The 12340-nt window shown below is 37.2% G+C and overlaps 1 protein-coding gene across 1 annotated transcript in view; it reads right to left on the bottom strand.

Annotated features, from left to right (window-relative positions):
• The window catches only part of LOC107692038 (caskin-2-like), a 72848-nt gene that overhangs the window by 2442 nt on the left and 58066 nt on the right, over window positions 1-12340 (bottom strand). Inside the window, exons 16-20 of the mRNA XM_016490916.1 lie at window positions 9450-9560; window positions 9186-9287; window positions 8815-8953; window positions 6421-8076; window positions 2633-2873 (exon numbers count right to left, since the gene is read on the bottom strand). Coding sequence (XP_016346402.1) covers window positions 2633-2873; window positions 6421-8076; window positions 8815-8953; window positions 9186-9287; window positions 9450-9560 — 2249 coding nt within the window. The remainder of the gene's footprint in view (window positions 1-2632; window positions 2874-6420; window positions 8077-8814; window positions 8954-9185; window positions 9288-9449; window positions 9561-12340) is intronic.

The raw sequence follows: 12340 nt of genomic DNA on the forward strand, positions 1-12340 counted from the left end.
TATTTATACAACAGTTCGTTCTGGTTCTCAAATCTGATTGGTTGAGAACCGTGAGCTATTGTACTGGTATCGCTACAGGGGCTACCTTTCACAATTTTGTATCATTCCGCTTGTTCTAGCCAGGTCTATGTTTTTTTTTTAATTATTCACTGAGCTAATCATAGAGTACGTTAGTTAATATAAGAAGAAACGTCTAGCTTCGCGGCTATTTTCCTGTCAAAATAACAGCGTTCCTCTGGAATTCTTCAGCTTTTAAGAACTGCCGCTTTCTCCGGTAGTGGACGGAACTAATGCGCAAACGGCAATCTCATTGGCTGGTGCTCACCTATTATCGTCCCTCATTTGATTTCAGCAAATCTGTTCGAGCGAACGCACACATCCTGATTAATATTCATGAATCCAGCAGCTCATTAATCCTTAGTGCGTTTTATATTGTTCTTAGTAGAATTCATAGTATTATTATTATTATTATTACTACTACTATCTTATCAGTATTATTGTAAGTTTTTTCCCATTTTTTACAGAAACACCGAATGTCCAAAAAAGCCAGTCCTAAGTTCATTTAAAATGACTAATATGCATTCAAATTTGTATCATTATCAGTATTTTTGTTAGTTTTTTCCCAATTTTTCCCCCCAGAAACACTGAATGACCAAAAAAGCACCATCACCAGTCCAGTTAAAATGTTCCGATAAAATGATTAATATGCATTCAAACATGGTTATCAATTTTTAATTCTAATTACTAAAGTTCTATCATTAAATAATACTTGATTCGATTCAATTGCCAAGGTGTCCACCAAGGTGTCCGTAGAGGGTTGAAGGTTTAGTATGGGAGTATTGTAAGTGTATGTCTTAAAGGGTTAGTTCACCCAAAAATGAAAATTCTGTCATTAATTACTCACCCTCGTGTTGTTCGAAACTCGTAAGACCTTCGTTCATCTTCGGAATACAATTTGAGATATTTCTGATGAAATCTGAGGGCTCTCTGACCCTTCCCATAGACCGCAAGGTAACTACCACGTTCAAGGTCCAGAAAAGTACCAAGATGATCGACAAAGTAGTCCGTGTGACATCAGTGGTTCAACTGTAAAGTTACGAAGCTACGAGAATACTTTTTTGCGCAAAGAAAACAAAAATAACGACTTTATTCCACATTTTCATCTCTACTGCGTCACTTGTGGACGCTCGTTCACGACAGTACCATGACGAGAGCGTGTGGTGGAGCTGACCCAGATAAAATATCTTAAATTGTGTTCCGAAGATGAACGAAGGTCTTATGGGTTTGGAACAACATGAGGGTGAGTAATTAATGACAATTTTCATTTTTGGGTGAACTAACACTTTAATAAAAGAGTGTTTACACTGACAGCAGCCTGTAGTCATTTTTAATTTTAATGAGAGTTTGCAGTTCTCTGGACCATGAGCGACCGCTGGCGATGCGATGTGGGCGTATTCCTTCAATGCAATCATTTTATCTCAACTTTTAGTGTGATAGATGAACCGGAGATAATATTACCCACGTGAATAGCCAAAATAACCATTTTTATTTCAAATAATAACATATTAATATGCACTATTTAAAAGTTTGGATTCTGCAAGATATTTTTAAAAGAAATTAATACTTTTATTTAGCAAGGATGCATTAAACTGTTTAGAAGTGATTGTAACGATATATATAATGTTACAAAATATATCTATTTCAAAGAAATCCTGAAACAAATGTATAACTATTCCCACAAAAATATTAAACCGCACAATAGTTTTAAAAAATAAAAATGTTTATTGAGCACCAAATCACCATATCAGAATGATTCCTGAAGGACTGTGCGCTGACAAAATCTGGTGTAGGGTTTACTTTGAAACAATTTTCACTCAGAAATTGCTAGTAAATTTTAGAAGTACAAAAAATGGCAAGTAACACATTGAATTAAATGTAAAAATTTTAAGTAAAACAAATTAAATACTATTTTTCTGTCAAATGTATTAAAATAATCTGTTTAAAATAATTTTGAAACTGAAGTAATGGCTGCTGAAAATTCAGCTTTGCCATCACGGGAATATTTTTTCTTTTTTTTTCTTTAAGTATATTAAATAAAAAACAGTTATTTTAAGTTGTAATAATATTTCACAATAATATGTTTTTTACTGTTTTTCTGATCAAATAAACGTAGCCTGTGTGAGCAAGAGAAAAATGTGGTTCAACGCAGACAGATTGACCAGCTACACTGCTGAGAGTGGATTTGTTGTGACAAAATAGGAGGGGAGTCAAATGAAAGTCCAAACTGTAAAGACACCATCTGTCTCCGTCCGTGAGATAAAGACATCAACAATCTGTCTTCATCGCAGCCAAAACGATCAAAGAGTCAAAGGAAAAACAAACACTAGTTTTAGGGAGATCACCTATCGCTAGATTTCCTAGCGGGCTTGTTGTGACAAGCGGTCATTCAGTCATTAGGACCATCTGCAAACCTGTCTCATCGAAATACAGAATACAGAATTTCCTCTATAGTACTGTGTGAAAAAGTGGATTCAATCTGTTTAATACTTTTCTGACCTACTATATGACAAAAAGGACAGTTACAAAAAGACAAAAGATCCTGTAGATCCTCCCATGTGATATCCTGTGTTACCTGTCTGCTGGATCTTCCTGAGCCAACTTCTTCTCCACAACTTTAAGTGCCGCCTCGAGAGACGTGCTGGTTTGCTCAAGTCGTTTGTGGACCAGCACGTGCTGGCCTTCTGTCACAGCCTGTGACTTTCCTGCCAGTACAGACTGACCTTGAGGTGCTTTGTTTAGTGTACAGCGAGCCAGAGGACTACATGGAGGTGAGACGGCAAAGGCCACGCTCTGTACGACACTGACTGTCCGTCCTGAAGAAAATTGACGACAGCCAAAAGGTGGAGATAGAACAATAATTTAGTAGAGCATTAGTTAACATATAGAACCATGGGTAAATGTTTATGAGAATCCCAGGGCTAGTTTTTTTTTTTTATAGCATCAATCATTAACTGAAACTAAAACTATTATTCAGCGTTTTTGGTCACTGAAATAAATGTGAAATAAAATGTTGCACTGGCAATTAACAGAAATATGTTATATATATATATATATATATATATATATATGTTGAAGTATTAAAATTACTAAAACTGAAAGTGAACTAATAAAAAAGCTTAACAGAAATGTAAAAAAAAAAGCATATAAAATTAATAGAACTAAAATTAAAATATAAACTGAAAATGTAAAAATAAAAGCTAATTCAAAATATTACTAAACACTAAGATAACACTGGATCCAATCAATCCTAATGGATAAAACAATGGAGTTCTGCCCTTTATATATATATATATATATATATATATATATGTTTTTTTTGTTTGTTTTTTTTTGGTCACACTTTATTTGAAGGTCCAATTCTCACTGTCAACTAACTATTAACCATGACTTTTGCCTCAATAAACTTCTAATTTGCTGCTTATTAATAGTAATGTAGTTGTTAGTTTAGGTATTGGGTAGGATTAGGGATGTAGAATATGGTCATGCAGAATATGTGCTTTACAAGTACTATATGCTAGTAACATGCATGCTAGTTAATAGTGAGAAATGGTCCTTAAAATAAAGTGCTACCCCATTTTTCTGACTCAGAAATACATCATATTACATAAGTAAAATGGGCTTACACATTGATTTTAACAAATGAAAAATTCCAAATAAAGCATCAATTACAGCTGATATTTACAGCTGTAAATAAAGACAGGTTAAGCTGAACATCTTTAAACGCCTCTAATGTGTGATCAGATCACCTCTGCATTATTTAAATCATATCATGCATATAAAGACCAATTTTCAGATACTTGGGTGCTGATGTGATTTATTGGTAATTGGAGGAAATAAATTCTGATGTTTAAAGCCGAGAATGACAAATAAGATGTCATCTCTAACATGCATTCAAAGCATCTTGTTTTCAGGCATTAACACAATTATGCTGTAAATGAGCCTTTAAGACCTACACATTCATATTTTGACTACTGTTCAAAAGTTTGGGGGTCAGTAAGAATTTTTTAATGTTTTTTAAAGTCTCTTATTCTCACCAAGGCTGCATTTAATAATCAAAAAAAATAATAAATAGAGAAAAATCATTACAATTTAAAATTGTAAAAAACTGTTTTCTATTTTACTGTATTTTAAAATATCATTTATTATTGTGATGGCAAAGCTGATTTACAGCAGCTATTACTCCAGTCATCAGTCACATGTTCCTTCAGAAATCATTCTAATATGCTTATTTGGTGATCAAGAAACATTTCTTCTTATTAATGTAGCAAACAGCTGTGCTGCTCAATGGTGTTGAGTAAACTGTGATATATTTTTTCAGGATTCTTTAATTGATAAAAAAGAAAAGAAAATCAGCATTTATTTTAAATTAAATCTTTTGTAACTTTATAACGTCTTTACTGTCACTTTTAAACAATTTATTGCATCCTTGCACCCTTTCCTGATTTATTTCAGGAAAAAAAAATTCATACTGACCCCAAACTTTTGAACAATAGTGTATGTTTGGAAGTAGCTATGCATTTGTTCAAAATAAAAACGGTTTTAAAATACATTTTTAAACAAAAATCCTAGAGATGCACCGATCGATCGGGATCGTAATCGGCCGATTTTCCTCATGATCGGCCAGGATCGGTGACCGGCCGGTCAGTCTCACTTCTTTCCGATTCCGAGCCGATCCGTTTTGTTACCAGCGGCACAGGCAATAATAAACGGTCAAATACATACAAGATTGTCAAAATGCCCGTCTTGGCGAGTATCCAGTTAAACACAGACAGTTTTGGAACGTTAAATAGTTGAGAAAGAGAATGCTAGTGATGTGTCGTTCGCGAATGAGCCGGCTCTAAGAGCCGATTCTTTGTAGCGAACGAGAAGAGCCGACTCCCGTCGGAGAGAGCCGAATCTTCAGCCGGAGCCTTCTATTTTAGCCAAATTTAGCAATTTAGCAAAAAGCCATTTTTTTATTCAGTGTTTTCATAAAAGCCTAATTTTTATGCATTTTTTCGTTACCAAAAAAAAAAAAAAACCTTCCGGCTAATCACATGGGAGGATATAGACTATCATACCATTATGTGAAAGGAAGGGGGACACACGCTCCGAAGATAGCGAGTGTAGTGGTAAAGGCCAGGTATACAGAGCGACAGAGAGAGACGGGGGAGCCGGATTTAAACACAAGCGCGTTGGTTAAGGTAGGAAGACGCTGCATTGTTGCAACATCGGTCCCTTCAGAGAGAGTCTTCTCAAAAACAGGACAAATAATCACAGAGGAGAAATCGCATCAGCACATCCAAGCTGAGGCATCTGATATTTCTGAATGCCAACCTGCACTAAAGACTAAAGTGTCTTAATCTTAAAACTTTTGCCTTTATTTATTTATTTGCTGTGGTTTTGTGTTCAATTAAGGTTTTATTAAAATGTTAAATAATAGTAACTGTATTTTTTGTAACGAAAAAAATGCATACAAATAAGGCTATTATAAAAACACTGAAAAAAATTGCTTACCAATACGCAAACCATTCACAATTGCTAAACTGGGCTAAAATAGAAGGCTCCGAGTGATACTAAATGAAGAGCCATTTGGGAGCCGTAAGAGCCGGCTCTTCTTAGGGAGCCGAGCCAAAAGAGCCGAATCTTTGATAAGAGCCGGACTTCCCATCACTAGAGAACGCATGTTGTGTAACATTATATTGGGTCCGTGGATAAACTCTTAAAGGGACCGCAGTCCAATATTTCTGCTGCTGTCTGTCATGTTAATCAAAGAACAAAAGACAAAGAAAATCACTTTCTGCTCTTGTCTGAATACGTTTTATAACTTTAATGGTAAGCATTACTCTGTATTTAATTTCTGTAGTCTTCATTGTAAATATTAAAGTAATCAAATGTACATTTGATTTTACATTTGATTACTTTGATTTCTGTAGTATTTCTTACCTGAATAAAAACTTACTTAACCCGAAAAACTTAGTTTCATAGCTCATTGCATTTATTTGTGCTGTTGTTTGCAATTTTTTTTATTTATTTATTATATTTATTTGTTATTATTAATATTTTATTTTATTACTGACTTTTTACTTGTGTTTTTTTTTATGAAAATAAAACTTTGCGTTGAAGAAAAGTAGATTTTTGTTTGTATATGCTGTGAATTATAGTTCTTAGAAAGAAAATCGGAATCGGCAAAAATCGGTATCGGCAGATCACACAAACAAAAAATCGGAAATCGGAATCGGCCAAGAAAATTTAAATCGGTGCATCTCTAAAAAATCCTTCTCTAATACAATCTTCAACCTGACATTTAAAAAAAAATTATAATTTATACTAAGTGCTTTTTTTCTCACTTTAAATAATAGCCTTAACACATAGCAGTACCTGAGTTTGCTGCAGTAGAATGGCGTGTGGGCTTAGAAGGGGTGGGAGGTTTATGTGGAGATCCTGGTTTCAGAGAGAGGCCATATTTATAAGGATTTTTTGTCAATCCACCATTCTGCATGCATTGCGAGACCATCTCGGTCTCTGTGGCCTTCTCATTTCCTATTTCTGTGCTGGTGCCCTGACCTTTCATCTGCAGTTCTTTTGGCTTGTGTCTCCTTTTGACTGTGTCTGATTCCTTTAAGTTAAACTCAGGCACCTCTAGGGATGATCTGATAGATTGTGCCAGCTTCAGAATTTCAACACCGGCCTCAGACTCTATCTTAGCGGATGCTATTTTGGTCCTTTGTTTGATGGTAACTTTGCCCTCTTCAGCGAAAGGTATGCTCTCCTGTGAGGATGTTGAACCTTGTTGGTTCCTCAGAGGGCTGATGTTTTTACCAGCAGGATTTTCTCCACCATGCTTCGTTTCATACACGGAAGATTCACTAGTAGTCCTCCTACAGTTTTCCATATTTTTTGGTGAGATGGCTGGGGACATGGCTTTAAAAACAGGGCTGTTGCATGTCTTGTTGGGGCTTCCTGTACTGTTCTCCAGCCTGGATGCAATGCTTCTGACACTTCCTGCGCTCTTCGTTTCAACCTCACTTGTAGTGACCCCATTCGGGGCAGAGCTTAGTCGCTTTGGAGGGGGAGGAGGAGGACCTTTCCTCTTGGCACATATGGCGAAGGAATGACTGCGGCCCACTTGATGCTCACTGGAACTGTAAGACGGTTGGCTGCGGCTGGGTTTGCGAGTAAGCGTGGCATAAGATGCCACATTGGTGGAAGTTATCGAAGGAGCTGAGATGTCATCTTTTTCATTCTCTCCATCCGACATAGCATAGCGTGAAAGACTCTGAGTCCGTTTTTTGGATCGCAATGTGTCCCCATTTGGCTGCATGGCTCTGATTGGACTTGGGCTTCCAATGTTGGCGTTGCAGTTTTGATGCTGCAGGTAGCTAAAGCCCCTCTGAAGAGGTGATCCATGATGGGGCTGAGAGGGAGAAACCACCGGTCTAGGTTTGGTGAGGACGGGTGGATATGCAAAACGTGCTATTTTACTAGTGGTTATGGGTGGTGTCCTTGCTGGACTGCCAGATGTGGGCTGATGAGGTTGTAGCGGCAACACTGGCGCCATTTTGACAGGTGATATTTGGCTTCTATCCTGAGATTCCCTAATGGCATATTGTTCCTTGATGGGACTGTTGCCCATGCTGCCCAGGCTCTCTTGTGAGTGGCTGTTGGGGGATACCGATGCCATTGGACACTCTTGCGACCGTCCCGACCCTCCTGACCGTGTACCAATGCTTTCTTGACTAAGACGCATGGCTGTTCCACTCATGTTTCCGAGACCATCTTGGCCTCCACCGTATCCGCTGCGAGCCATGGCGTTCTGTAGCTCAATGCTCAGCTCACTGTCCTGGAAGGTGAGCATCTTTGGTGAGAGAGGTGATGAGGGGCATTCAGAGCTGTCGTGATGCTCGATGGCCACCAGCTCGAGGGCGGGAGGAAGTCTCCTGCGCTGTAGCAATGCCTGCCCTTCAGTCTGGTTCTTACGAGCCTTCTGGACGTCACTCAGCTTCTTAACAGCAAGCATCAGCTTTTTCTGATGGCCTGTAGATAAACAACATGTCAATCCACAGATGTATGTTTAGGAACACCAAATACTCTGGAAACAGAAATGTGGTTTTTGTGTACATGGGCATATTTTATATCTGAAATTTATATCTATTAAATATATGACTGATGTTTTATATCTAGGCCTGAATCCACAGCACCATTTAAATGCATTTGTGCAATCTATCTACCTACAATACCATTCAAATGTTTGGTCAGTAAGATTTTTTTTTTTCAGCAAGGATGCATTACATTTCTCAAAAGTGAGTCAAAACATTTATAATGTTACAAGATTTCTATTTCAAATAAAGTTTTTTTAACTTTACTGTATATTGATTAAAGAATCCCGATGTATTACAGTTTCCACAAAAATATTAAGCAGCACAGTTCATTTGAACATTGATAATAAGAAATTTCCTAAGAAATTCTTGAATGCCAAATCAGCACAACAGACAGATTTCTGAAACTGAAAATGAAACTGAAGACTAGAGTAATGGCTGAGTAAATTCAGCTTTGCCATGAAAAAAAACCAGGAATAAATTATATTTTAAAATATATTAAAATACAAAAGAGTTTTTTTTTTATTTTAATAATATTTCACAATATTACTGTATATTTTACTGTATTTTTGATCAAATAAATGCAGCCTCTGTGAACAAAGGCTTTCAAAAACTTTTTTTTTTAAATCACTAAAAGAAAAAAATTCAACGGTAGTGTATCTATCCATCCACTTACCCAGTTTAGTGATACCAATTTCCTGTAGATCCTCCCATGTGATATCCTGCACTATGTTGATGGAGTCATAACCATTCTCCGCTAGCTTTTTCTGGTATTGTGGCAGCCCAATAGCACTGAGCCACTTCCCAATATCAGACTGAAACAAACAGACAAATATAAAGGTGCTGCTTTTATTTCATTTGATTAATCCTCGCTGTGCCTCAGTTGGTTAAGCACATAAAAGTCAATGTCTGTGATATGAATCTAGCAATCATCTGTTTATGAACTCCTGAAGCTCTCATTAGTGTCATAACCTTGAACTTGTACAGCACATGTATGTTTATGTAAACATTTAAAACTGTTCATATGAAAATATAGCACTGAATTACTGGAATGTAATCCGGCAACCATTCTGGGATATTCATGTAGCCGATCTCCGTGGAGATCTTCTTGCGGTGGCCAGGCTTTGTAACGCCAATAGCGGTGAGATCCTAGAACATAAAAAGCAGATTGATACACTTAAAAAATGAATGATGATGGTATGTTCAGCTTTGAAATCTATCGAAAGCAGTAATGAATACCAATGTGTTATGCCAGAAATGCAGCAGGATGCAAACGTACTTAAATGCTGATACACAAAAAGACAGCCTCACCTCAGGGGTCATTCTGCTGATTGTGGGCACATCATAGCCAGCTGTGAGGAAATTAGATGTGTACTGCTCAAGCTGAAACTCGCAGAGCCACTGGTAAATAGCCTCAGCATCCTAATACAAGGAGACGACTGAGCATTATGCACAAAAGCCCAATGGGTCAGTCATGTTAACAACCACAGTTAGATCCAATTCTCTAGTTTAAAAATAGTTTAACATTTCATTTTAAATGAAAATAGGCATTCTACTGAAAATACATAAATAAAATAAAGAGGATTTAGAGGACTGTGGAATGCTATGTGTTTGGCTACTATTCTAAGAGAATACTAGTTTACTACCTAAATAGTGTGCAGTATATGCTGTATAGAACTCGTAGTCAGTGAAAGAGTGAATTATTCCACAATAAACATTTCAAACTGTATGCAACATTAGCACATGACCTCAGCAAGTGGCATCTAATTAACATGAAAATAAAAATGATTGTTTTGAACTTATCTACACTTTTGTGTACATATACATTATATATATATATATATATATATATAAAATCATCTTCATCATCATCATCATTAGAAGTAGTGGTGGTGGTGGTATTATATAAATCATAATTAAAATTATATTAGGCAAAATGTTTATTTTACATTGTTAATCCAGTACATTAAATTTATTGGTCACACTTTATTTTAAGGTCCAATCCTCACTATTAACAAACCATTAACTATGACTTTTGCCTCAATAAACTCCTAATTTGCTGCTTATTAATAGTTAGTAAGGTAGTTGTTAAAGTCGGCATGAAACAGAAGTTGAGATTGTCCTTTTTTTCCCTATTGTGACGTATATCCGAGTGAAACGGCTACTGAAATGAGAAAAAATTGCAGGGCTTGATTTCATCCTTCGGAAATTGATTGGATCGTTGGAAGTTGGGCGTTGCTAACAAAATGAAGGCAGAAACGAGACAGTAGAGCCCTGCACGGGCCTCAAATTTAGGCCCTAGCCCGGCCCTGTCCCGAGACGCTCAGGCCCTAGCCCGGCCCGTGACCGACAGCTTATCAGAATTACCGGCTCGAGCCCGAACCAAGCCCGTCTTTTTTCCCCTTCTCCCAAAACAGCTTATACTACTGTTTCAGCTATTAAAATAGTTCCGTTTTGTAGTTCAGGACGTAGAATATGGTCATGCAGAATATGTGCTTTATAAGTACTAATAAACAGTCAATATGTTAATAATAGGCATGATAATAAGCAACTCGTTAATAATGAGAATTGGTCCCTATACTAAAGTGTTACCAATTTATACAAAAAAAAATATATACATAATACTACCGCTATTAATAATAATAACAACTTATTAGTACTTTAAGTTTAGGTATTGAGTAGGATTAGGGACGTAGAATATGGTCATGCAGAATATGTGCTTTATAAGTACTAATAAACAGTCAATATGTTAATAGTAGGCATGATAATAAGCAACTAGTTAATAATGAGAATTGGTCCCTATACTAAAGTGTTACCAATTTATTAAAAAAAAAAAAACATAATACTACCACTATTAATAATAATAACAACTTATTAGTATTACTATTATTATTACCCTATTTTAAGTTCTGTCAGGACCACTATCGTCAAAGATGACTGACAATTAGCATAGTTTGGTTTGGCGGTATGGTTCTGTTCTGGGCAAGAACTCCCTGCGCATCCATGCAGCTTAGCATGGATGAGAGCAGGGAGAGCAGCGATAACCCCCCCAGGGTAAACAGAACAGAACCAACATAAATGTATTGCAGATATCGTTAAAGTTCAATAATGTTATGTACACATTTTAGAATTAGTCTGATTCAAAGGAGAATCAGAAGGCTGAATCCTGACTGACAGAGGAGGAGTAGGGGATGGAGGAGGGTAATTAGAATAAATCATTGAATATTTGCTTAGTTATCACCAAGCACGTTCTATTTGTTGTAGATCATTGAACCATTAAGCTCAGTTTCATGAGTTACCTTCATTAACAAACGCTGCCTGCGAAGTCATTAGCTGATAGGCGGTGAGGCAGCATGTCAGCAGCCTAGGTTTTCGGATGCAGACGACTTCAACTGAACAACGACCTTTTACCATTTTCTCTTGGAGCTGCGCCGCAGCAGAAATTATTCCCTTTGCACCATGGTCGTTATTTCCTGCTGCTTAATTCTGTGCTGTAGTGCACAGATAAAATAAAGGAGACTTGACTAGGTAAAAGGGGACATAACACACACAGTTTCGGCCAATCTCTCGTTATTCTTAATTACCTATTGTGTAGTATTGCATCATTCACATCTCCGAAGTGTCTTCAGTTTTATCAGATTTATAAAAGAAAGATACAGCTTTACGATTCTCTCCGAAAACAGCCGAGCTGCTGGAGGCGAGCCGTGGGTGGAGCTGAAGAGTCGGGAGCACTTACAGGCCGATTGGCAACAAAACACAGACGTCTGATGCAGTTTTACAGCAAATCCTAGTCATGACCGGGATCTTTTATTGCTGGGACTGCTCTGTCTTTCAGCATAAAATTATGTGCAAATCCAGTGTCAGAATGTACCCTGTTATAAAGCATTCGTCACCGAAGTGACGGGAACAACAAACACGCTTGTGAAACTCCGTTGCTGCCCCAGAAAAACTAATTGCATCCACTGTTCACATAACACTGAATAAGGTTCTTTTCCACACATCCAAAAACACACTCTTTAGAGATATTAGGCTTGTTCGGCTTCATGCTGCCGCCTGTCAAAAACAATGCATTCTGGTTACATTAAAAATGCTTTTGTCCAATTTTGATCGGCGCTGCAGCCGCACCCTACGATCACATGTGCATTCAAAGTACCGCGAGAGCAAAACGGGACCAGCCGCCTAGGTCAGGCACTGCAAAAGTC

The sequence above is a fragment of the Sinocyclocheilus anshuiensis genome, unplaced genomic scaffold (genome assembly GCF_001515605.1).
Source record: "Sinocyclocheilus anshuiensis isolate Anshui unplaced genomic scaffold, SAMN03320099.WGS_v1.1 scaffold726, whole genome shotgun sequence".
NCBI classification, from domain to species: Eukaryota; Metazoa; Chordata; class Actinopteri; order Cypriniformes; family Cyprinidae; genus Sinocyclocheilus; species Sinocyclocheilus anshuiensis.